General features: G+C 40.6%; 1 protein-coding gene across 4 annotated transcripts in view; it reads right to left on the bottom strand.

Moving 5' to 3' along the window:
- The window catches only part of IQGAP2 (IQ motif containing GTPase activating protein 2), a 267,741-nt gene that overhangs the window by 168,927 nt on the left and 72,258 nt on the right, over positions 1-26,556 (bottom strand). The window contains exon 1 of one of the 4 annotated variants that reach the window (XM_070517919.1): positions 959-1,339. The exons of 2 other annotated variants lie outside the window; for them this stretch is intronic. In XM_070517919.1, the coding sequence (XP_070374020.1) occupies positions 959-984 (26 nt within the window). In that variant the 5' untranslated portion in view covers positions 985-1,339. Of the gene's footprint in view, positions 1-958; positions 1,340-26,556 lie in introns of those variants that run through there. One more of the 4 variants, XM_070517920.1, reaches the window with a different exon arrangement.

Consider the following 26,556-nt stretch of genomic DNA (forward strand, 5'->3'; position numbering starts at 1 on the left):
CAATCAGAGGAAATAACATGCCTCAAGCCACCATCTTTATACAGGGAGTGAGCCCGGGCATGCTATTCCCAAGCCTTCCGAGGACCAAGTGGGTATCCTCCATGCTATCGCAGATGAGGAAACAGACTCTGTGAGGTTCAGTTAACGCGGCCAAGGTCACAGAGCCAGTAAATGGCCAAATTAATATCTGAGCCAAGTTCCTCCAACCAGGGAGATCTTAATCTGAGATCCATGGGCTCCCGGCCTGGGGACTGGGACAGGAAAATAATTACATTTTACTTCTCATTAACATCGACCTGAAATTTAGCATTTTCTTTCCATTATGAATGTAGGCAACCAACCAGGGTAGGTATTGGCAGTACCTGACTTTGTTGCCAATAGAAATAAATATATTTTCATATCACCTCACAGTGGCTGTCAATTTCAAAATATTATTGATGCTCATCACTACTTAAAAAATCACAGTAGTCATCAGATCCACCACTGGAGGTTGTTATTTTGTGTGTTGGTAACGAAGCAGAGACTACGCTATCACAAATTTGTTTTCTTAAATATTTTGATGATTGTTTTCAATACAATTGGCTTCCTTTGCAGTCCTTCTCGTCTTATTTCATGCATTCAAACATAATTCTGAGAGGAGTTCCATGACGACTCAGCCTGTAGGTGGGCTCCTGGCACACAGAAAGTATAAGAACGCCTGCTCTAACCCCTAAGCCCACAGCTTTGTTCATTCCCCACCCAGCCTGCCGCACACTCTTCCTTCCTGCTTCTCTCCTTTCCCAGATTATCCCCAAGTAATTCCCCACACAGAATTAAAAAAAGCAATCACTGAAGATTCAACCACTAAGGCAGCTAACACAGTCTGCTATTAAATAGTACTTATATTTATAAATTTGCATGGCTCCAGATTTTCAGTCTCAAATTAGCTTTAAGTATGATCGGCAAAAACCCAACTTACCATTTTGCTGACATGAGTAGCGACATGGGTATTCCACTTATCAGAAACCCCAGAACTGCCTAACAGTTGCCTGCCAGCATGAAACAATTTCCATCAGCAAACAATGGGAAATTGGTTAAAACAAAAAAGTAGTATTATAAAACAACAGTAAACTAATCCAGAGATGGCTGCTAAACTGCAGCCAAGATTCTCTGAGTATCAGGTAACATCTCTCTCGTATTTGAAAATGCAAAGACTCAGCTCTACCTCAAATCCAGACTTAATGGCATGTCACGGGAGGGCACTTACATAACACACCAGACTCACACAAATGATGGACAGGCATGGGTTTCCCCAACGAAAATCAGACAGAGGAAAAGCGAGCTTCCTCGCTGAATACGTGGACAAAAGGCATGCATTCATGATAAGTTATAAGGCAACTGCAGGGTGCCCTTGTCCTCATGTCACCATAAACTTGTAAAATATTAGTGGGAAGGAAAAATATATTTCATATTTTAAGTAGTGAGTCTCATATTGCAAAATATTCCTTAAATCTTTAACGAGGCCATTTATGTTAACTTTCTTTTCAAATGAATCTTCCATTCAATACACACAAGAATGTGAATGCCATGGGTATAAGGTTAAAGAATGTCTTTAATATAAAAATATTTCTTAGTTGATTCAACTGGGCCATGATATCATTTCTTCCTCTGGCTTGTTCAACTCTATGTTTTCTGCTTGTTAACAAAGAAATTCTTTGTGAATCCATGTTAAAAGCAAAGGGAGAAATCGTGGCCTACTTATGCCCAGACACATAACTTGACAGGTCAACACTGCCTTCAATTCTGTTTTTCCATAATCCCAGAGTTTTAGTTTGTGCGTCATTGGATCAGTATTAGCTGATTCTCAAACCCAGGGTGCCTTTGGAGAACGGCAGCAACAGAAGCCCTCCCAGCCTCTCTAGATTTGTTATGAAAATTTGTCAGATGGCTTTACTGTGATACACCAATTAGCCCAGCCTTTGTGAGTTTTGAAAACTCAAATGTTTTGGACATGTCGCACAGATAATAAAGTCACAGTACATGGGCATCAGGTGCCGGTAGGTAGTCAGGCTTTTAGGTAAGGTGCTGCATTTCATTCAGTTCCAAAGGCCATCTGACTCCCTAAGTCATCAAGACTGGAATGAATTCTGCTGGACTCCAAGGTGAATTTGAGAGTGGGCTGTTCTATTCCTTATGGGGGCAGGGGTCCTTCTTACAGTGAGTGACCCAATGAGGCTTACACCCATCTCAGAGCAAGTGCCCCATGTTTGCAGACTCCTGAAGCAATCAGGGTGTGTGCAGCTTCCTTCTTGAGTTTAAGATTTCTTAAATCTACAGGCAAGGATCAGTGGGCGAAGAGCACCTGGGGTCTGTCTAATCTTGTCTGCCTCAGAGAGCAGGTAAAGAAAGGCCATAGGGTGTCCTGGGCCCAGTGTGTGCATAACCACCTGAATCAGGAGCTAACGAGCCTCTGAAATCCAGAATCTTCACCCCTCCTTTGTTCCCTCCTAATCACCTCAATTTAAGCCAATTAAAAGAAATGCGATTATTAATCAGGAGCTCTTCACTACTTAGTAGATGAAAAATTCTCTCTTCAAAGCACTTTAGAAAAGTAGGCTCCAGAATAGCCTGCTGATGATCTTCCAGTTCTATTCAGGGCTGGATGACGAAAGCTGAGCCATCATTGCACAGCTGACTGAACCAAAAGTGATTAGAAACTCCAGCCCTCCATATATTATATGTGCAACAAGCTACAGTTTCATCTCCTACTCAGCTGTGCCTTGTCTATTTGACATCTGCAGACAAAAGTAAGAGTTCATTTTAGAAAGATGTGCAAATTCCCTATTTCAACACAGGTAGCAAGAATTTGATATGGCAAGATCTCAATGAACAGAGCATAGAGTATGATTCAAATATCTCTTCCTTTGAAAATTAAGGCAAAGGAAATTCATGAGTTTGCTAATTACATTTCCTCTCGTTTTGATATCAGGGTATTATACAGTTGTCAGAAAGGCATTCAATTTATAATGGGAATGGACGAAGGTGAGAGGTAAGGTAAGGCATCATTTACTTGGTTGGAAGTAAACAGAAACATAAAATCTCAAGGCCAGAAAGAAACTTAAAAGATCATCTATTCTAAAAACTCCTGTTTCCTGACCAAACTGAGACTCAAATAAATTAAATGCCTCATCCAAGGCCACTACATTGAGCATCCAAGGCCACTACATTGAGCATCCAAGGCACAAAAGAACACAGATTTCCTTAGTTAATGACTGATCTTTCCACTCTACCATACTATCGATGCTCTATCAACACACATAGGAGCCAACCCTTCAGTCAATGGTGAGCATTTTAGAACATTTTAGAATGAATTACACAGTCATCTTGCAAATTCCTTTTGAATACTGCTGAATTCTCTCTGCATCCAAGTTAAGTCTGCTTTCAACCTAGAAAATTTAGCATGAAATTTTTTGGCTAAAGGAAATAGAATCAAATATCTTACATCTCCTACAGGCAAGAGTACCTGAGACCCAATCTTAAAATAAGACTAAACTGTTAAATTTCTAGTTATCCATCCACCCTTCTTTGACCAAAGGAGAAGGCAGAAAGCAACATGACACAGCTTTCTTTCCTCCCTCCACATCTGCAACAGGTAGGCCTCCGAGTGGAGGAGTTCCTGTTCCCATTCAATAACCCAAGACGCCTGAGTACATTCCACACCACCACTGTGAGCATGATTTCATCATAAACATGTAAGATCTTAGGGAAATTCAGTCAGTTGCACTTTCTAAAGTTATCGATTCTTTTTAGTGACTCAATCAGATAAACTAGAGGAATGGATCTCAAAGTGGTCCCCAAACCAGCTGCCTTAGCAACTCCTGAAACTTGTTAGAAACGTAAATTCTCAGGTCCATCCCAGACTACTGAATCAGAAACTCTGGGGGTCAGACACAACAATCAGTGTTTTAACAAGCTCTCCAGGTGATTCTGCAGCAAGCTAACCGTTGAGAAGAACTGAACTAAAACATTCCAAATGCTACATTGACTTGTGTTGATGAACTAATCAGCCTGGCACACAGACATGCAGACAATGGTCTCCAGTTGCTAATACTTTCTCGACAGGGGCCCTGAAACTTGTACAAAGCATCATGCTTATCCAAGTTAGATCATTTTCTGGCAACTATCTGTGGCAGACGCTGCCTAAAAATGAGTCATTTTCCAAAAGTATGGAGGAGTTTTATGAAGACAGAATTTATGACTCAGTTTTCTATTGTTTGAGTGGACAACTAGTTCTATCCATTACAAATTAGATTTCTCCTGCTTTTCCCCAAAGATAGAAACTGTAACTTAAAATGAAAAGGAGAGAAAAAGGAAATAGTGACGTGAGGACACTCTCTGCCCGAGTGTGACTTACGAGATGCTGGCTCCATCAATGGAATTGGTACACACAGTCACTGCCCTAAGCAAGGGGGACATTCTACCATTAAGGGCCTGGGTCCAGCACTAAATAAAGTGGAAATCTGGAAAAATGATTGAGTTTCCTGGTGTTCCTACTGCAGTGAAAGAAAATGAAATCAGACTTTAAAAAAACATTTTTGTTAGGAAGAAGGGTGAAAAATGCCTAAGGCATCAGAATTAATGGATGCTTCTTACTTTAAAAATAGATAAGAACTACAAAATACTTATGAAAGAACCCAAAGATGCCCTACGTAAACGGAGAGACCTACAATGTTCATGGACTGGGAGACTTAACAGTTAATACGTCAGTTCTCAAATTGATCTATGGATTTGACACAATCCCTAACAAAATCCCAGCAGAATTTTCTTTTCAAGTAGAGACAAGCTAACAATAAACTTTATATGGGAAGGCAAAGAGGTTTACAATGGCTAAAACAATTTTGCAAAAAGAATTAGGAGACTCACACTCCCCAATTTTAAAAATTACTGTAGTATTAGCAAAAGGACAGACACACAGATCGATGAAACTGAACAGAGTCCAGAAATAGAACCATGCAAATATGATGAACTGATTTTTGGCAAAGGAGCAAAGGCAATTTAATGGAAAAAGGAGAGTCTTTTCAACAAATGGTGCTGGAACAACTGGAACTCCATATGTCAGATAAAAGAACCTCAACCTACACCTTACATCTTATACAAAAACTAACTCAAAATGTATCATACACCGAAATGTAAAACATAAAACTACAAAACTATCAGAAAGAAAAACATGAAGGGGATCTTTGTGACCTTGGGTTTGGCAGAGATATGACGTCAAAAGCACAAACCATAAAAGAAAAGAAAATGATAAACTGGACCTCATCAAAAGTAAAGACTTTGCTCTGCGAAAGATCCTATAAAGAGAGTGAAAAGACAAGCTATCGATTAAAAAAAAAAATCTTTGCAAGTCATATATCAAACACAAGCCTGGTGTTCACATCTATAAAGAAGTCATAAAACTCAACAATAAGAAAGCCTAATTTGAAAAATGGGCAAAAGATTTAAGCAGATACTTTACCAAATGAGCACCTGAAAAGATTAGCTGTTAGGAAAACACAAAATAATAAATCACAGGCGATACTACCACACACTATTAGAATGTATATTAAAAAAAAAGCAAAACACGGGGCTGGCCCCGTGGCCGAGTGGTTAAGCTCGCGCGCTCCGTTTTGGCGGCCCAGGGTCTCGCCAGTTTGGATCCTGGGTGCGGACATGGCACTGCTCATCAAGCCACGCTGAGACATCCCACATACCACAACTAGGAGGACCGACAACTAAAAATACACAACTACGGACGGGGGGACTTTGGGGAGAAGAAGGGAAAATAAAATCTTAAAAAAAAAAAAGCAAAACAAAACAAAAAATTGACAACGTCAACTGCTGAGGACGCTGCAGAACAACCAGAATTCTCATACATTGCTGGCAGGAATACAAAATGCTACAATCATTCTGGAAAATGATTTGACAGTTTCTTATAAAGTTAACCGCTTTGCATATGACCCAGCAATCTCACACCTAGATACTTATACCAGAGAAATAAAAACACACATTCACACAAAACTTCCTATGTGAGTGTTTATAGCAGCTCTACTCACCATCACTGACAACTAAAAACATCCCAAAAGCCCTCCAATCAGCAACACCTCCCTACAATGGAATACTACTCAGCAACAAAAAGGAACAAACTACTGTCACACACAACCACATGGATGGATGTCAAGTGCAGTATGCCAAGGAAAAGAAGCCAGTGTCCAAAGGTCACTATTTTTTTATTCCATTCATAGGATATCCCAGAAAAAGCAAAATTATACATCAATATCAGTGGTTGCCAAGGGTTAGGGGGAGGGGAGGGTTCGATTAGAAAGGAGTAGCACAAGGTAGGTTTTTTGAGTGATGTGACTGTCCTGTATCCTTACTGTGGTGGTGATTATATGAGTATGTGCAATTTGTTAAAACTTGTATAATATTACAGCAAAAAAGTGAATTTTAATATATGTAAATTTAGAATATAATAAAAGTGAGTTTCTTGGGCTAGCGGACTCATTGCTTCATGTCCTCCGGTATATGAGAGGTTCTTACTGTAAAAATGATACATTTCTTCTTTTTTTTTAAGATTTTTTTTTTATTTTTCCTTTTTCTCCCCAAAGCCCCCCAGTACATAGTTGTATATTTTTATTTGTGGGTCCTTCTAGTTGTGGCATGTGGGATGCCGCCTCAGCATGGCCTGATGAGCGGTGCCATGTCCGCACCCAGGATTTGAACCAGTGAAACCCTGGGCCGCCGAAGCTGGAGCACACGAACTTAACCACTCGGCCACAGGGCCGGCCCCAAAATGATACATTTCTAACAGGAACTTCCAGACTCACAAAGTTTTAGACATGTATAAATCAAAAACTTGGAACTCACTCATTTTAATTTACTATAATTAACACTGGACCCAAATGTCATTTTTTATTAAATTCAACTGTAAAATTTTAAAGTTTTCCCAAAGAATTTTTATTTTTCCCCTAAAAATTGAGAATCAGAAGATATTCTAAATTAGTCTTTTCTGTGGTTCCACCAACTCCATCAACAGTTCTGGTAGACAGCTGATGAATTCAAGGTGTCTTTGCGCAAATAACCTGTGTCTGATTACTGCTAAGCAACAGGAGGAACAGCCACCACACGTTTACGGATGTCAACGTGGGAATCCCAAACTCTCCCTGTTTATAGCCTTTCTCCCACTTACGTGGCACTATCATTTTACTGAGTTTCCAATGTAAACTAGATGCTTTAGGTAGGCTTTCATTTAACCTTTATAATAGCTCTTTTTCCAGTTGAGGAAACAAATCAGAGATCACACAATTCAGTAAGTGATAGATCTAATTACTGCTGCTCAACTCTCTCCAATCCTCAGCTCCTCCAGGGAAGTAAAAAGAAATGAAAAACCTGTGCTTTAAGTTGTCTTTCTTATATACCTAGCATTTTAAATCGTTCCAGAAATATAACAGATTAAAATGTAAAACTGAGTAAATACGTTACTCTTATTTGCATGTTGCATCTTCTAACTACAAAATAAAGAGTTGACTCCAGTTACAGGGAACAAAATCTGGGGCAACAGTGACCAGGTTCAAAAGGAGTGTGTGAGTGTGTACTCACCTCTCTGAAATCACATTGTGTGGATGATGCATACTTGTGTATGCATGCGTGTGTGTGCGTTCAGCAATATACAAAGTAAAAGAATACTCTGGACTAAAGACAAATGAGATCTCTAACGTATTTCCCTTACCTTTTAAGCGTTAACCTGCTCTAGGGGAAAAAATTTGTTTTGTCTTCCTAGGTGGATTAAACAGGCCACTGAAATTATTACTAACCACCATTACTTGGTCTCTGGCTGCCATTTCTTCACTAGCTGTCTTACCAACTGTTCCCTCTATCTTCAGCTTCTTAAGAACTCCACATTCACAGAGAAAGGGGCCACTATCTTGCACTCTATTTCGTTTTTTTTCTTTTTTGAGGAAGATTAGCCCTGAACTCACATCTGTGCCCATATTCCTCTATTTTATATGTGGGATGCCTACCACAGCATGGCTTGACAACCAGCAGTGCGTACGTCCACACCTGGGATCTGAACCTGTGAACACGGGCCACCAAAGCGGAATGTGCAAACTTAACTGCAGCGCCACTGGGCTGGCCCCTCTATTTCTTTTTTTTCCCCCCAAAAAAGTATTTACAAATGGAAGCACTTCGTCAATTTTTAAAATACAATGTTTTCTTGCGTTGGAAACAAAATTTCAAGATAAGACAGCAACTCTTCTTTGGAAAGCAAGCAAGCAACCAAAGGTGACAAAATAGTTTTCTTCTCTATAGAACATTATCACTTGCAAAGGAAATCTATCTGTGAATGTTCCAGATCAAACGTCAAATGGTCACTTCACACCTTCCATGGCTCTCCTCTATTTTCAAGCACGAGGAATGCTTTGGACAACTTTCCATCTCACATATCTTCTCTCTCCCCCAACACTTTTTCTATAATTCTCATTACATTGTGGGCTTTTCTGACCAATTACTATTTCTATCATCCTGGAGAACTAAGAACTAACTTTTAACTCAACTAGAATCTAATATGGTCCTGAAAAAAAAATGCAATCAGCTCTTGTTGAGACACAAGTACCAGGAGTGGACTTAAGTTTTGTTGTAGCTTTATCACATTTGTAAGTTAAACAGATACAAAAGCTTAAAAAATATGTAGCACCTGAAACCCAATAGGATGCTTATGTTTCCTCAAAACAATAAAATATATATTAAATCAACCTAATATTTCAGTGACTTATTTGGCAGCCACATTGCATTATTGATTTATATTGAGTCTACAGTCAACTAAAATCTTAAACCCACTTCCTACATACTATTATCAAACTATAACTCCTTTTAAAAAGATTAGCCCCTTGTTCCTCAACGAAAGCATTTCTCTCTCTAAATCCACTTCTGTTCTGACTTTCCTGCTGGTGTCTCTCTTGACCTTTATTTTTAAAGAAACAAAAGGAAACAAAACAAAAAAACTACTCTATTTTTCTAAAAGCACAGCACATTCAGTATCTGGAGTCCTGCCATTTAACATCTGGACATCTCTCAAGTTGAAACTCAACTTGGTGAAATGTGCTTTGCTTAAACAATTTTGAAAGAAAATAAAAAAATTTGGTCCCAAAGATGCATACATCTGTATCTCCTTCTCACCTCTGTCCTCAAGCTATATTCTTTAAAGTCAACCATTTTTCTTCAAGCTGAACTCTCGAGTGCTGGAGGCAATAATGGAGCTACTTAGTGTTTCTATCTCACCCCACCTCTTACTCGGGATAAAGAAAAAGACCTAGGATTTTCACTTAGTGGAAAATTTTTACTGGAATTAAGCCACAAAAGGTAAAAAGAAAAACATTTTTTTAGAAGAAAAATCCCTTAAAGTAGTCACAAGATTCTTCAATCCTTAAAGAATGTAAAACAGTTATCAAAGCAACAGCATCATTTAAATATCATTTTCAATCTTCTAATAAGAAAGATAGGCAAAGGCACCCATTTATTGTGCAATGAGGATTTCTTTTGGAAAGGCATGTGGACAAGATGTTTGCTTGGTTCAAAATGTAGTGGTTAAAATTGCTAATGCCAATCTAAACTTTTAATTCAAGACACAGCAGGGCAACCAAAGTAGTGGGTACAAACCCCAAATAAATGTGCCAGTGATCAAATACCAATAAATTACACCACTGTAATGTCAGAAACATCTCAGCTCTTGTCCTGTGTATGACACTGCCTGTCACATGGGCAATGGTTTTGTCTTTCATTTCACCTGACAGCAGAGCTCTGAATAAAGAGATTGGGAACATAGATACCTTGACACAGCTGACTGCATTCCTCCGGGGCCTACTGTATTCAAAGCACTACAGTGACTCAAAAACAATGGTGGGGGGAAAACAGTCTTTACCGTCAAATACCATAGTCCAGTCTGGTGGGGCGGGAGATGCAAGTATAACACAATGCTTAACACAAGACTATTAGAACGAATGTCAACAAAAAGTCATAAACAATGTGCTAGGATAGAAACCACTTCTGATTTCAACAAACAATTGCTTCTAACAAGATTTCATGGAGTACCAGCCACCTGATGCAGAGGACAGAGAAACTGAGGTGGGAGGGGGCATAGGCAAAGGCCTTTGGCCAGGGGAGTGGTACCATCAGGGCTACGTTTCAGGAAGATTAATCTGATGGCAACATGCAGGACAGGATGTGGGTAGATCAAATGTGAGCAGCCAGCATACCGGCAGCTGGAAAAAGACAGGAGATAGATACTGAAAAGCTCATATACAGAGCTAGCAAAAGATCAGGTGTGGGGTGAAGGACAGGGGAATTTTAAATGTGATTGACATTTTAGGACTTGGGGTCAGTAGTTTAAAAAATGAAGGAATTCCTGAAATTGGAGAGAAAGGCTTGAGGATTTGGATTAAAAAAAAAGACTACCTTTTGGAGCAGTTTTAGGTTCACAGGAAAATAAAGGGAAAAGTACAGAGATTTCCCATATAGTCCCTGCCCCCACCTCCCAGTTCCCCCTATTATTAACATCTTGCATTAGGATGGGACATTTGCTACAACTGATGAGCCAATATTGAGTCATTATTATTAACTAAAGTCCATAGTTTACATTAGGGTTCACTCTTGGTGTTGTACATTTTATGGGTTTTGACATATGGAGAATGACATATATCCATGATTAACAGTATCATACAGAATAGTTTCACTGCCCTAAAAATCCCATGTTCCATCTATTCATTCCCCCGTCCCTCCCCAGGTCCCTAGCAACCACTGATCTTTTTGCTGTCTTCATAGTTTTGGCTTTTCCAGAATGTCATACAGTTGGAACATGTAGCCTTTTCAGGCTTAGCTTTTCTAGGTGCCAGCTGGCCCGACAGCTCCCTGACTCTTCCACTGTGTCACATCAATGCTTTTGTGGCTTGTTTGAAAGATGAGATGTTAGTAAACTTCAGTGTCACAAATCTGTTTTATAAGGAATTCTAGCAATTCCAAACATACTCACAAACCAATGTAAGTGACTTGATACGCTAGATTTTACCACTGTTCCAGACTACATCCCTATAAAGAGGAATGCCTTGATGGCAGACAGACCTGGTCTAAACCCAGAGCTTTTCCTTCCTGCCCCAACCCTGAGCAAGCTAATCTCTGAAAACTCAGGGGTTTTTAAAAATGTATTTCGGGAATGATAGCATGCTTCTCAAAGGACTAACCAAGATAATATGCTTAAAATATTTACACAGTGTCTGACAGAGAGGAAGAACTGAACAGTAACTATTAACTGTTTCACGATCTCTAAGTTTTCTACCAATGAAGAAGCACTAAAAACTAGCCAGGCTATGAGAGTTCAAAGGTAACATTTTATAAGATTCATATACATAGTAAATAGTTGTTAGAGAGAAAACACTGCAATCATTAGGAAAAATATTTTTTAATGAAAATTATGACATAGATTCTTGATGAGTATAGAAATCAGAATATCTACCCCTCAGTTTAAGGCTCAGTAACATTTGAGAAGCACTCCAGTCTCACTGTAGTTCTAATTAGCTTTTTCCTTGCCTAATTCAATAGACGGTATCACATCTTACAGTTTGGTTTCTCCAGAGACTGACACCAAGAAGCCCAAGTTATCTCTTAAAGGTCACCAATAAAGAACAATTAAAAGGTTTCGATTTCACGGAATGGAAAGTTAGCTACTAAAGCAGAAAGGTTAGCACACATCAGCTCAGCATGCAGGAGGAACCGGGAACACATGAAGCCCCAGGGGTGCCTAGGGGTTTCTAAGTTTTCCCTCTGATGATATAGAAGCCTTACACAAAGTGTGAGTTCAACACTTGAATTTGCCTTACACTCTCTGTGTTTGCATATCCCGGCAACTATCCTGGCATAGGATTTGGGACCCTCTCCTTCAATAGCAAATTCTATCTTTTGGCTAATGGTCAAGTTTCACTAAAATTGCTGTTTTTCTAACTGTGACAGACAATGAGAAAGAGAATTAGAAGAATCCACCTCCCAAACACCCTAGAGATGATCTGAAGTGGAATATGTTCTTGCCCTAAGGATTTCTATGAAAGGACCATATGTCCAGCATCTCTGTGTGTTCATTTAAGGAAGACACTTCTTTACTGCAGTTACCAATACTACACTGGAAAGCTTTCTGAATGATTTAACATTCAATCAGGCAGAGAAATATAAGAAAATTAATAATTTAAATCTATTCAACGTAAAAAAGGAGCTCTCTAAATACTATTTCTCATCATTTTAAAACATGAAAAATTGTTAGTAACTCTTGGGAACTGTTTGGCGGGAAGAAGTTTACTATTCGTTCGGCATTGTCTGCCATGGGCAAGGCACTATGGGTGCATTTCTCAGGTACCGTACTATGAACTATCCCATCTCTGCTCTCGGCACTCCCAAGTCTAGACGTAAAGACAGTCAAGTAAGGACAAGGAATTTCAACACCAGGTGACAAATACTATAATAGAGGTACTCTATAAGGTATCATTGTGTCTCACTTTTCTCGCTCAACATTATAATCATTAACATTTTCTAGTGCTATTACACAGTCTTTCTAACCATCATTTGTAATGTCTGCCTAACATTCCACTGACTGGTTAGATTAAATATGATAAACATTTGTGTCATTTCCAGTTCTTCACTATAATAAGTGATGACAGGCAATGTGGCATTTACTGCATCTGTGATTGCTTTCTGAGGTGAAGTTTAAAGAGAAACCTTAAAGCCTTTTATATTTACGTATATATCAATATATACTTGAAGTGTTCCCCACAAATGCAAAGGTCTTGGGACACTTAAAGCAGATGGTGCCAGTGGGGGCTTTATGCATGCATGTGTTAATTTAATAAACAGGTTAAAAAAAGCATCTGATTGGTTTTGTGTCATTCTGTAGAACTTAACATGTTGGAAGCTTATTAATTTTACTTTTTTGTGACCTGTTCTTTGTTCACACAACTATTAAGCTCTTAGAATTTTTCTGTGAATTTGTATGCATCTCACTGGATCTCTACTCAGTTCCAGGACTTGGTAACTTTAGCTTTGGAGGGACTCTGAAGACCAAGCTCATATCAGCACCTCATGAAGGCTTCCCTTTCTCCAATTCCTGCCCTGTTTCCATCCCAGTACAGACTGCTGCTAAGTGTGCCCTACCCTGTGTGCTGTGCCATTCTTCCTTCACACCTTTTCAAGGTCAGTTTGGATCTTTCTAAAAATCAGACACAGCCAAGGTTTACTTTGATAATATCTTACATGTATAATCTAAGCTGATTTTTCCTCCCTACCTCTCTCTACCTTCTAAGGTTGTTCTTTCCTACTAACAGTTAAGTCTCTTCTTTAAAAAAGAATGAAAGTCTACTGGTCCCCTAATCCCTTTCACAGGCAGACCCCATCCCCACCGTATGATGATGCTCATCAGTAGCAGTGAAGAAAGGTCAGTACTCATTCCGCATCTGGCCTTCTCAAACAACGGTCTCTAAACTTCCTCAATCATATACTCCCTACTAGTAAAAGTATTCGGAGCACACGGACATTCATTTACAAATTATATACGTATACTACTGCTTGACAGAGTGGTTAACAGCACAGCTCTGGTCCCCGACTCCCTGGGCTGGACAGCCTAATGCTTACCAGCTGCATTAGCAGGTTACTAACTCTCTCTCCGCCTGTTTCCGTATCTGTAAAATGGGGATAAAAACAATACTTCATAAGGTTTTTATGAGGATTAACTAATATGTCTAAAGAGCTCAGCACAGCGCCGGACACACAGAAAGAGCAACACAAGTGTTTGCTACTGCTGCTGTATGCTAATATTGTCTCCATGTTAAAAGACAGACTATTTCTTAGAGCAGTTTTTGGTTCACAGCAAAATTGAGCAGAAGGCACAGAGATTTCCCATTTACCCGATCCCCCTACATGCAAAGCCCCCACCTCCCCCTTATCAACATTCCCCACCAGAGGGGTACATTTGTTACAATCGATGACCCTGCATTAACATATCATTATCGCTAAAAGTCCATAGTTTACCCTGGGGTTCACTCTTGGTGTTGTACTTTCTATGGGTTTGGACAAATGCATAATGACATGTATCCACCACTATAGTATCATACATTTGCACTGCCCTAAAAATTATCTATCCTCCATCTATTCATCTCTCCTTCCCCACCCTAATCCATGGCAACCACTGATCTTTTTACTGTCTCCATAGTTTTGCCTTGACTAGAATGTCACATAGTTGGAATCACATAGTATGTAGTCTTTTCAGATTGGTTTCTTTCATTTATTAATATGTACTTAAGTTTCTTCCATGCCTTTTTATGGCTTGATAGCTACAGTTATTTATCCATTCACCTACTGAAGGACATTGTGGTTGCTTCCAAGTTTTGGCAATTATGAATAAAGCTTCTATAAATATCCACATGCAGGTTTTCGTGTAGACACAAGTTTTTAGCTCCTTTTGATAAATAACAAGGAATGGGATTGCTGGATTGTATGGTAAAAGTATATTTAGCTTTGTAAGAAACTGCCAACATGTCTTCCAAATCGGCTGTACCATTTTGCCTTTCTACGAGCAATGAATGGGGGTTCCTGTTGCTCCACATCCTTGTCAGCATTTGGTATTGTTCCAAATTTTGGCCATTCTAATAGGTGTATAGTGGTATCTCCCTGCTTTAATTAGGAAGTCCCTGATAACATATAATGAAGAGTATCTTTTCATATGCTTATTAGCCCTCTGTTTATCTTCTTTGATGAGGTGTCTGTTAAGGGCTTTGGCCCATTTTTTATTGGGTTATTTTCTTATTGTTAGGTTTTAAGAGTTATTTATGTATTTTGGATAACAGTCCTTTATCCAATGTGTCTTTTACAAATATTTTCTACCAGTCTGTGGTTTTGTCACTCTCTTGCCAGTGTCTTCTGATGAACAAAAACTTAATTTTAATGAAGTCCAGCTTATCAATTATTTTTTTCATGGATCTTGCCTTTGGTGTTGTATCTAAAATGTCATTGCTGAACCCAAGGTCATCTAAGATTTTCTCCTGTTATCTTCCAGGAGTTTTGTAGTTTTGCATTTTACATGTAGGTCTGATCCATTGGGGTTAATTTTTGTGAAGGGTATAAGGTCTGTGTCTAGAGTCATTGTTTGCTTGCTCATGTCCAGTTGTTTCAGCACGATTTGTTGCACAGACCATCTTTGTTCCATTGTATTGCTTTGCTTGTTTGTCAAAGATCAGTGGACTATATTTATGGGATCTATTTCTTGGGCACTCTATTCTGTTCCATTGATCTATTTGTCTATTCTTTCACCAATACCACACGGTCTTGATTACTGTAACTTTATACTAAGTTTGAAGTTGAGTAGTGTCAATCCTCCAACTTTGTTCTCCATCAATATTGTGTTGGTTATTCTGGGTCTTTTGCTTCTCTGTATAAACTTTAGAATTAGGACATCAATATCCACAAAGTAACTTTCTAGGATTTTGATTTTGATTGCAGTGAATCTATAGATCAAGTTGGGAAGAATTGACATCTTGACAATACTAAGTCTTCCTATCCATGAACATGGACTATCTCTCCATTTATTTAGTTCTTCTTTGATTTTGTTCATCAGAGTTCTGTAGTTTTCCTCATATAGATCTTGCACATATTATTAGATTTATACCTAAGTATTTCATTTTTGGGGGTATTAATGTAGCTGGCATTGTGTTTTTAATTTCAAATTCCACTTGTTCATCGCTGGTATATAGGAAAGCAATTGATTTTTGTTAACCTTGTAAGCTACAACCCTGCTATAATAATTTATTAGTTTCAAAATATCATCTACATTTTTGCTAAACCAAAAAAAGAAAATTTTAAGAGGCAATAAATAAAAACTAGATGTTCTAATATTTTCTTTTCACTTCCCACTCTGGAGACCACTGTTTTTGTTGATTGTAGACTCCAGCTTTCTTAAAAGTTAGGTCAAATACAAATAGGGTCGATAGATGTGTGTTTGATGGTCAATATTTTTTCAATTAACTTCAAGTTTGAGATAAATGCATGCCTCGGCTTTCTATGGAAAGATGTAGCATTTATGAATTGCCCACTAAGTGCTAGAAGCTTTCCCATGTTGGGCACAAGAAACTTACCGGCAGCGAACGACACATACTTAGATAAGCTGAGGAGATGAGAGCGAGGAGGTGATAGAGAAAGAGGAAATAAACTAGCTCTTCCTCCTGCCCAAACACTAGGTCTCTTAGGTTACTTTCTGACAATATTTGAGCCAAGAATGGATGGAGGACTCAGAGGTATCCAGGAACTTGAAAACCTGTAGTGCTGTGGTGGATCACAGAAAACTATAGATATTTCCCGACTTCACACTAGTTATTTGCCCATTCCTGCCTGGTTGTTGGTCATGTAAACAGACTGCAAGGCACTGAAGGTGTCTATTCTTAAACTTCCAAGCCTAGCACAGTCCTGGTACACAGAAAGTGCTCAATTAACGTTTAAATAAATATGGCTGTACACATTTGTATAGTCAAGACCTCATTACATATCTAATGACGGTTCCTGTTAAAAGTGTGGGGCTTGCTGAGAAGAGGGGCAATGGTGGGGAAATGTTTACAAGAGACAGGAATAAGGTTGGGTCCCAGCATAGTGCTTGGAACATAATGTGAGGTCGATAGTATTTCTTGAGTGAATAAAGGGGGTCCAAAAAGATAAGAACCAAAATTGTAGAGAGGAAAGGAGCTGAAAGTTCCTTTGCAAGAAAAGCTACAAGCCCAGAGATCAGGAATAAACCCGTGTGGCTCCAAAGGAAAGACCATTTCAGGAAGCAGTGGAAGGTGGACGTGGAATGTCTCTTAGACCCTGGCAGCAAAATCTGCTGATCCAGTTCTCCAGTCCCCCAAGCTTATTACTGCAGAGGTTTTTTTGTTTTTTTTTTAAAAAGAAACTACCCTAAGGAAATCAGCACCTGTAAAATGCAAGTCACTTCAAACCCTCCCTCAACTTCCCTTAACGAGAAGAAGCCCTGCTCCTTTCTCCTTTCATCATCACAAAGTTATTATTAATAAAACTTCACAGCAGGAATCATTCTTTCTTGAGAAAGCCAGTGATGGGAGCAGGAAGAGCCTGGACTTGGGTGAGTCTCCAGCCCTGGGGTGACTCCCCAACTTCCAGAGCGGCCTTGCTTCCAGAGTGGCCTTGGTAAGCTCCTTGAGCAATCTGACCATTGTTATGAGGATGAAATGAGATGATGTACGTAAGTTGCTTGCACAGTGCCTGGCACTCATTCATCCACCAAACAAATATTCATCAAGCACGTACCTTGTGTGGGGCCCTGCTCTAGGCACTGACCCTAGGCTGTGGGCAAGGACACAGTCCTTATTCTGATAGGACTAAGTTTTTTCTGAGGGAGCCAGGTAGGCCCTAAGAGCTTATACCACCGGGACTGACCTCATCTGAGCATCAAGGGAAGGTTCCTCTGAGGACATGGCCCTTGACATGAAATCAGAAGGATGCTGGGCAATAGGCAGGAAGAGGGCACTTTAGTAACTGCGGGCTTGTAGGAGGGCTCTAAGGTGGGAAGGTGTCCACCCAAGGGACAAGGAGAGGTCCAGTATGGCTGGGAGTGGGGTGGGGACTGTAGATGAATAAGACAAGGACCAGATCACCCTGGGTCTTTAGAGCCCAATTAAGGATAGAGATTTAGGAGTCAGAACTGATGAATGTGGGCACTACGGAGTATAGAGGGTGAGGTAGAGACAGTGGTGTGGATTCTGGACTGTAAAGTTGAGACGATGATGGTGCTTGTCACAGGAAGAGGACATGGTGAAGAACAAGTCTGTGATTCTATTGTTGGGGGAAGGGGGAAGGGTTAGAGTTGAGGTTACAAAGTCAGGAGTCTAGATCTGAATATCGAAAGTTTGCAATAGTATCCATAAGTGGAGAACGTTGAGTTTGCAATGATACAGACAGACCTGGGGATCAGAGATGTGGCTGGGCTGGAGATCCACGTTTGGGAGTCATCAGGAAATCTCACCCACATCCATCTCTACCACAGAGAAAGTCCCAATTGAGGAGAGAAGCCAGCCTAGGACTGAGTCTTAGAACCTCCCCATTTACATGTCAATCACACAGAGTAGCATACAAATGTGGGAGAGTGACAGACGAAGGATAAAAACAACAAGGATTAGGAAGGCAAAAAGGACTTTGCGATGGATAACCCAAGCAGTGGAGAGACAGTAACCCGTTCCCCTGCCCTCCTCACTTTGAAGGCACTCAGCTGACTGAACCCCAAGATTTTGCCTGCTCCCCACCACAAGGACAAGAGTCGTCAAACCACAGTCAGTGGCAGAGGTGGATGAAAGGCAAGGGTGGGAGGAATGCCCACGTCGGCCTGATCCTGGACATTGTCCTGACGTTCGGGTGACGCATGCTCCTCTGTCAGCACATGATGCTCTAAAGGTCAAGGCCATTGCCTAAGTCAGTGCCAGCTCTCTCGTTCAGAGATTCGTCAGCTTTCGCAGGCCAGCTGGAAAGAACCAAGCAATCAGATGAAGTCTTGGAGGACACAAGATTTCAGGTAGACAGCTCCAAGCAGCACCAACCAAGAGAAAGATGCCTGCCCCTCAGAAAGGACAGCCGTCTAGCATGAAAAAGCAGCCCGCGGGACTTCCTTGCTTCTTAGACTCCACACCAACACAGGAAGGCATGGCATCAAAAGTCAATCTGTACCACAGTGAAATTCATTAAAAACTGAAAAATAAGGAAATAAAAAATTGAATAATAGGATTGATTTTAAAAAGTCAATCTGAACTTCACTTTAGGTTTATTATGTTTAAGAGTAAACTCTCATAAGAAAATGTTCTGATATTCTCCAGCTTTTTAAAATAAACTATTTCATACTTCAGACGTGAAGTCAGGACACAAACTATTTTTATGTTGCATCCTTCCCACAGAGTTTTGAAAACCCAATTTTAACTCACACATGATTAATTGAACTAAAACTGATTACAGCGTTACTTAGGCTGGACACCTGCAGGGCAAGAATTCAAACATACATGCAAGCCCTGGCCGCCTTCCTCCACCACTTTTATTTCCTCAGCAAGTGACGGAGGCTGTCGGCGTTTAATGGCCATTTGAAAAAATCCTAATAGTGTTTGCTGTTGACGGTTGCAGGCAGTGAATTTCCATACCGCAAGAAGACACGGTCGCGAAGCTGAAGGTGATGCTTGTAGAAACGCGCACGCTTTGATGAGCCGAACCTCTGCTGCCTCACTAAATTTAACAAGAGCTACATCAGAACTAAAAGTTGCTTACAGGAAAAATGCTTTTTCACCTTAACGAACACAGCCTTTTACTCGTATTCTATTTCTACACACATCTTAGAGTTCATGGAATATAACACCGTGACTACACCTGGAGAATGTAACGAGAAACCGCATCTGTGCCAAATTGAGTCTCTGCTCTTCCTACACATAAGCAGCAGGACTTCTGAGTCAACTCTGAGCTCGACATTGTCAACGCCGCAGCAACCATAGCAACCGTTTCATTCTTCTAGACTCAACGGGGCCACTTCTCCACCGGCAAAGCAGTGGAGGAGAGCAGCTTTCTCCCAGGCTGCACGTAATTACAGATGCACAAGTGCAGAGCAGGCGGCGGGAGGGCTGCTCAGGACATAAAAGCTCAGACTTCACTCCACCGCAGCCTGGGGTGGGGCGGGGCACCGGACGACCCAACACGACAGGCCCTCCAAATAAGAGCTGTCCTGTTCAGAGGATCACGAAATCATTGTCTTTTTTCACATTTCTTGTTGAAGTTTGCCTTCATTTGGATTTTTCTGGCACCAGCACCATGTAAAAACTAGAGGCTAGTCATGTGTGTTACTCTTGCTTAGAATTAGGGAGAAATGCTACATTTAATGGCCAACTCCTTAAATGTGCGTTGTACTTCTAATACATAGCCCATAAGGCAGCCTGGCGGGGGTAGAAATGGCAAGAAATTTGGAAATAGACAGACTTGAACTCCAGTCTCAGTTCTGTTGCTTATTATTATCGCCTTGACAACTTACTTACATTCTGAAACTCTGTTTCCCCATCAGTAAAATGAGGAAACGCTGCAGCTCACAGGGTGCTGTAAAATGAAATCAGGTAAATATTTAAGGCAGCACGCCTGGCATGTATCAGGCAACCAGAAGCAGTTATCAGGATAAGGCCAGTCCATGATCCGTTATCACTTTAAGCTCCAAAGATAAGAAAGCAACCTAAAATAATGACTTTATTGGAATGTGCTTATGATAAAATAGGAAAAAGAACACAATATGAAACTACATAAATAGAACTTACTTCATTTTGGAAATTGAAATAAATGAGTTCATAGACATGGCAAGGTTCTAGCTCTTTAATTGAGCCATGGATACCCACATATTTAGTATTCCGTAAGCTGGGCACGTGCGTTCTGTGTACTTTTGTAGGCATGATATGTTCCCCACACAAAAATATCTAAAGCTAAAAAAAAGAGAGGGAGCAAAGACACCAAAATGTCTTCTTATTTCTATAAGGGGAGGTTGTCAATAACATTTATTTTCTTCTTATGCATTTCTGTATTTTCTAAGCTTTCTGTAACAAGAAATATATATTTTGTTATGACAATGCTACACTGACAAGTCCTTAGCTAGGACACAGGCGGCTTTAGGAAAAAAGGCCCTCCACTTCCCAGGCCACTCCCTCCACCAGCGAGCACATGCAGCCAGTCTAACGAGCATCTGCATTCACCTTTAGTTAATCAAGAGACATCCACACTCGGGAAGTGGGGACACGCAGAAGAAGGAAGTGAGACAAGTGCTTCTAGGTTAAAAAAAAAAAAAAAGGAAATTAACAGTTGAGTCTTTACTGTGAGCTTATCTTCTCAGCAACAATCCTGAGGCACCTCCTCTTATCCCTCTATTACAGGGAACTTAGAAAGTTTAAGCAATTTGTGCAAGAGTTAAGTTAGGGTGGAAAGCAGACTAACTTTTTTTGTATTCGTTGATACTGCCTTATCTTGAAATTGCAGGCCGGTGGGCATGTGTGTATGTGTGTCACGTCACGCTTTTACAAAACGGCACAGATAACATGCTATGGCACTGAAATTTAAAAGAGCTCAAAAACTTTTTTTTCAATTACAAAAACAAAGAAAAAAATAAAAGAGCTCAGAGAATTTTATCTTCTGCAACATGTCTCCAATCTCATGCAGGAAGGCAGAGGGCTCTCTCCTCTTAAAAGAGCTGTTTTATTTTTGAATGGGGAAAAGAAGAGAAGATCCAGGTATGGGGCAGCGATGCTTTTAATGCAGTTTAAGAATACATCTGCTTAGAAGTTGGGGGGTAAAGCTTCTCTCTGATTCAAAGACAGAGGGCAGGAGCGAGGGCCCAGGCTTAAGTTTCAGAAGAAACCTTCCTCATCACAGCAGGACATTCGCTGGCGTTAGTGCACGAGACGGATTTTGAGAGTGGGTAAGAAGAGATGGCTTCTTGTGTTAACACAATAATGATTGTGCTATCTGCACTGGTGGCAAATTAGAATCTAACTCCCCTGTAAGGGGGTCAGAATTCATATCTTGTTTTGGTGCCACACTAACTAAGACCCTTCATACCTCTCTGTGCATTTTTCTTTAAGCAAATCGCTAATCCATGTGAACAGCAAATCCAAGAGATTCCCCAAAAGCCACCTTCTGTTTTTCTACCATCCTCTGCTTATCCTCTTGCCTTCAGAGTCTCTCATCCCGTATCACGAAAACTCTCCTGTTTGGGTTTGGGGGGATGATCTAGGACCCCCAAGATCAAGCAACTTCCAGTGTAACCTTCAGGAATGCACCAGCATCCTCTCTTCCTCTGGTTCTGGACTGTAGGCCTAGAATTTCAGATACCCAGATCCAGCGGGCTTGACGGAGATACACGAGGTGAGCCCAACAAACCCCTAAGTTGTGAGAACAGGAGGAATGTGTCAAACCCAACGTAAGTTGTATCAACAGCGGCCACGGACTGAGTGCTCACCAGGTTTAGGGACTATACCCCAATTGTCACTTAACCCTGACGATGCCACGAAAAGGCAGTCTTTGCATTTCACACACGAGAAAAATGAGGCTTTGAAGTTCAGTAGCAGCCCAAGGTCACAGAGCTGGAAGGTGGGAGAGCTGGGATTCAGATTCAAACTCACTTCCTGCTCTCCACCACAGTTTGTTAAGAAAAGGTGTCTGAGGTTTGGAATAAGGAAGCCTTGGCTCTGTTTCTGTCTGTGTGACACGATCATGGCAAGTCAAGTACTGAAGCCTTAGTTTCCTCATCTGTCAAATGGATGTAATCCATCTGCCTCAACTCCACAATTTGGATGCATTCAATCAAGAAGAGACATGAAAACACTCCAAAAAGTTAATCACTATGCAAATGTGTGACATGAAGAGTAATGGAACTGTGTAGATATTTGTTTATCCAACCCTGTGTTCTGGCAAACAACTGGCCCAACAGAATGCTGAAGCAGCTCTCTTTTCTGAATTCTCATACATACGCCATACACGACCAGAATGTGTGTGGCGAGGACTACATGGGTCTCTTTGGTAAGAAAGTTGGGAGGTTTGGTTTTTCCTCATACAGGAGTTCCACACTATGAGAAGGCCCATGACTTAATGCCTTGCTAAGTTTGGACAGTCAGCCAGACACTTAGCAGAAGCAGAGTAAGTGGAAGTTATACAATATTCCAGAGTCTAATCACTGAGACTCCAACCTGCAGCCACTGGAAGTACCATAATGTGGTGGCCAGCACATCCGTTCACAGCAGGAAGAAAGTTCCCATGCGGATTCATCAGGGCATCTTGTCCCTGGGTGAAAGGTGTGACTGATCAGCCCTCCTCACCCCCTGGATTACAAATGTACCTCCACAACAGCCCCTTTTGCATTTCAGTGTGCTCATCTCAAATGGCAATCTCCTTTGGGCTTTTATGATACCCATAAAATTCTCAGCATTATTCATCAACATTTTCTTTACGGAGGAGAGTTGACTAATCATAATAACTGAGTGAGTGCAAGGAGGGGGAGCCCAGCAGAGAACATGAAGTGCCACACTTCTCACGTGAGAATGCCAAATTAAAAGCAAAACAAGTGGCTTGTTTTCAACCTAGAGAACAAGTGAAAGTTTGAAGCTTAACAATGAATCTGGGTGAGACAAAGCAATGTTTATTTTCACTGAAATGAGTACTTATTATAAAGACTGTACAAATAATAAAAGAAAGAAGTCCTACAATTTAGAAAGATGCAAAAGAAAATATCATCTTTGAAGCGATATTTCAGTGACCCATTACTTACAAAATAATGAGTCTTGAGACCTTGAAAACTCACTGAGTTGGGAGATCTCAGATAGCCAAGTTTTTCAAGGGAAAGAGCCGCGGCCTCCAGCTCCAAGCTGCAGAAGGCGGCGCTAGTGGCCTTGAACAGTTAATATTAAACAAGCAATGTGGCTTCATCTTGCGTTCCAATCAATGTCATTAAGATATAAGCCAATATTTGTCTCAACCAAATCACTTTCCAAAATAGTGCATTTGTCTCTGTGTTTGAAACACATATGAATGTAGATACCATTTGTGGCAAACAGACCCCTCCACGTGATGCCCCTCATGGTGTGCACACCTCTGAGGAAACTCCTTCCCTGGAGTGTGGGCAGGACCTGTGATTTGCTTCTACCCGACAGAAAGCGGTACAGGTGACAGCCTGCCATTCCCATGATCACACTGCGTTATGTAAGATTCTGTCTTGCTAGAGCGTTTGTGCTGGTCCTTCTCTCCCCACTTGCTGGCTTTGAAGCTGCTGCCATGAATCCTACACCCCAGGAAACGGAACGCTGCCAACGACCATGTGAGCAGGGAAGTTGATGCTTCCCCCGTTGAGCCTCCAGACGAGAACCCAGCCCAGCCACCATCTGATGGCAGCCTCCAGAGACTCTAAGTAGAGGACCCAGTGAAGCCACGACCAGACTTCTAACCTACAGAAACAGTTAGCTGATCAATGTGTGTAGTTTGAAGCTGCTAAGTTTAGGTAATAGAAAACTAACACAACATTACCATAGTCATTCTCTGTAAAGTGAGTAATCCCTTCCTAATTAACGGTTCTCAAGTTTGGTTCTCTTGAAGGAAATGCTATGCCCCTCCCAAGAGTTCCTCCTCCTAAGAAGAGCCACCTGTGGGGCTGGCCCGGTGGCATAGTGGTTAAGTTCATAGGCTCTGCTTCAGTGGCGTGAGGTTCGCAGGTTCAGATCCTGGGCACAGACCTATGCACTACTCATCAAGCCATGCTGTGGTGGTGTCCCACATACGAAATAGAGGAAGACTGCCACAGATTTTAGCTCAGCAACAATCTTCCTCAAGCAAAAATAGAAAGATTGGCAGCAGATGTTAGCTCAGGGCCAATCAAAAGAAGAGTCACCTGTTCACTGAGTCACACTCTGTGCCAAGTGCTTCATACACACTACCCTCATTGTTCCCCAGAATAGTCCATGAGGACAGGGACAGTCAATATACCCATTTTACAGATGGGAAAACTGGAGGTCCAATGCCCAACATCCCACAGCTACAGCCATGATCCCAACCCAGGACCATCTAACTGAGAAGTCCTTCTATAATTCCCCATTGCCTCTATTTGTTTCTGTTTTAACAACCTATAAAATAGCACACACTAACATTAAGGGCATTTTATCAAACTGCTTTTCCGTGTTTAATCACTGGGGAAGGACCTTTAAATGAAAAGGCATGATTAAGGCCTTATAGTGATGGATATTTTACTAAGTAACTCAGACTTGCTCTCACTTCTATATACTATGCTTTGTATTATTAAATAATTTTTCCTGATTATGGAAATGATATTGGCCTATCATAAAAATTCAAGAAATTTTGAAAAGTATCAAGAACTGTAAATTTTGATCCAGCAATAAATACAATTAACATTAAGAAGATTTATAAACTTCTAAATACAACACTTACTGTAGATATTATTTTGTATGATTCTTTCAGCTATAATGTCATTAGACTTCGCAAACAATTTTTAATGGCCAAAAATCCATCAATTGTGTTTACATCATTTAATTAAACACTTATTCCTACTCATGCAGGTTGCTTATAATTTCTCACGTTTGTAAATAATGTGACAATTCACATCCTTAGGGAAGAATTTGCTGAGTCATAAAAATATTTGTTACCAAATCATCCTCCCAAAAGGTTCTATCTTACTTATACTCCCACATTAGAGGTATGAATGCCTATTTCCCTTAACTCTAAAAGTGTCAACCATGTTTTAATCCTTGTCAATTTGATAGGTAAAACGGGAGGCTTTTATAATTTGCCTTTCTTTGATTAATAAGTTTGAACATGTTTCATATTCTTACTTTTTTTTTAAAACATGAGTTATCTATTAAGTAGGCAAAAAATAATGCTCCAACTGAATGTTCTTTCCTTATTTTAAAGAGGCTCTTTCTATACAAAAGAGATTAATCTTTGTCTTATACATTGCAATTTTCCCTCTATCTTTTCGTTCACAACTAATGCTCAGCAATTTTTAATCAAAACTTTTTTTAAAAAGCAACCTAATAAATATTAAGGTACAGAATTAAAGTCTAAAATAAGGATGCTTCACAGCCTGACTTGAGATAAAACAGAAGTTTATGGCATTTGTCCTTTGATAATGTTCAAATTTTCAGAATTACCAATCACCTCTTCTGCGTGCAAGACTCTGTCAGGTCACAAAATTTACTGAGAAATTCCCGTATGTCGGACACTGTACTCAGTGCTGAAGACACAGAGATGAAGATGACAGTCTCCACACTCAAGTTTCTCACAATCGGTCTCAGGAGAGAGGCCATAAGAGCGTTAAGTGCCACCTCTAAGACACTCCGACAGTCTGGGCAAAATTGTCCTTTCTTGATGTGAAGGCATTAGACAAACTTTAAGAAGTTTTAATAGAACTTTAAAATTCTCTGCCTAAGTAGATGCTGAAAGGAACTACCGTGGAAAATCTTCAGTGACAGTCACCTAGGTCAAACACTCAGGCCAGTTACGTAAGCCTCTTCCAGGCAGGGGAAGCCTCAGGACAGCCCCTCCCTGTCAAGAAGCTGTGTTCACAGGGACTCCTGGCCCAGGGCTGCCTGTCCTCCGTGCCCAGAGGTCTGTCCCTCCAGCTGTGGCGTTCGGCTCTGCTCAATTCAGGATGGCAGGACTTAGTTGTCTACATTCTCTCTCAGGACTTTGAAATGGAAATGGGGAAGGGATTGGTGAGCTAGATGAAGGGACAAAAGCAAGAAGAATCAGAAGAAATCAGAGGGAGCTGCATTAATGGCAAAGGCCTAGAGTAAAGAACACAGGACAAGCTGCGGCTGGGGGAGGTAACCCGTGCTGCACATTTCAAACCCCTTCACATTCCCAAACTCTGCTCCTGCCCGCCAGTCCCCGGGAGCCCACCAGATCCCTCACTCAGCCTTCCAGGATCCAAGGTAACCTGAGCAATTCTGT

Source organism: Equus asinus, chromosome 9 (assembly GCF_041296235.1).
Source record: "Equus asinus isolate D_3611 breed Donkey chromosome 9, EquAss-T2T_v2, whole genome shotgun sequence".
Lineage (NCBI taxonomy): Eukaryota > Metazoa > Chordata > Mammalia > Perissodactyla > Equidae > Equus > Equus asinus.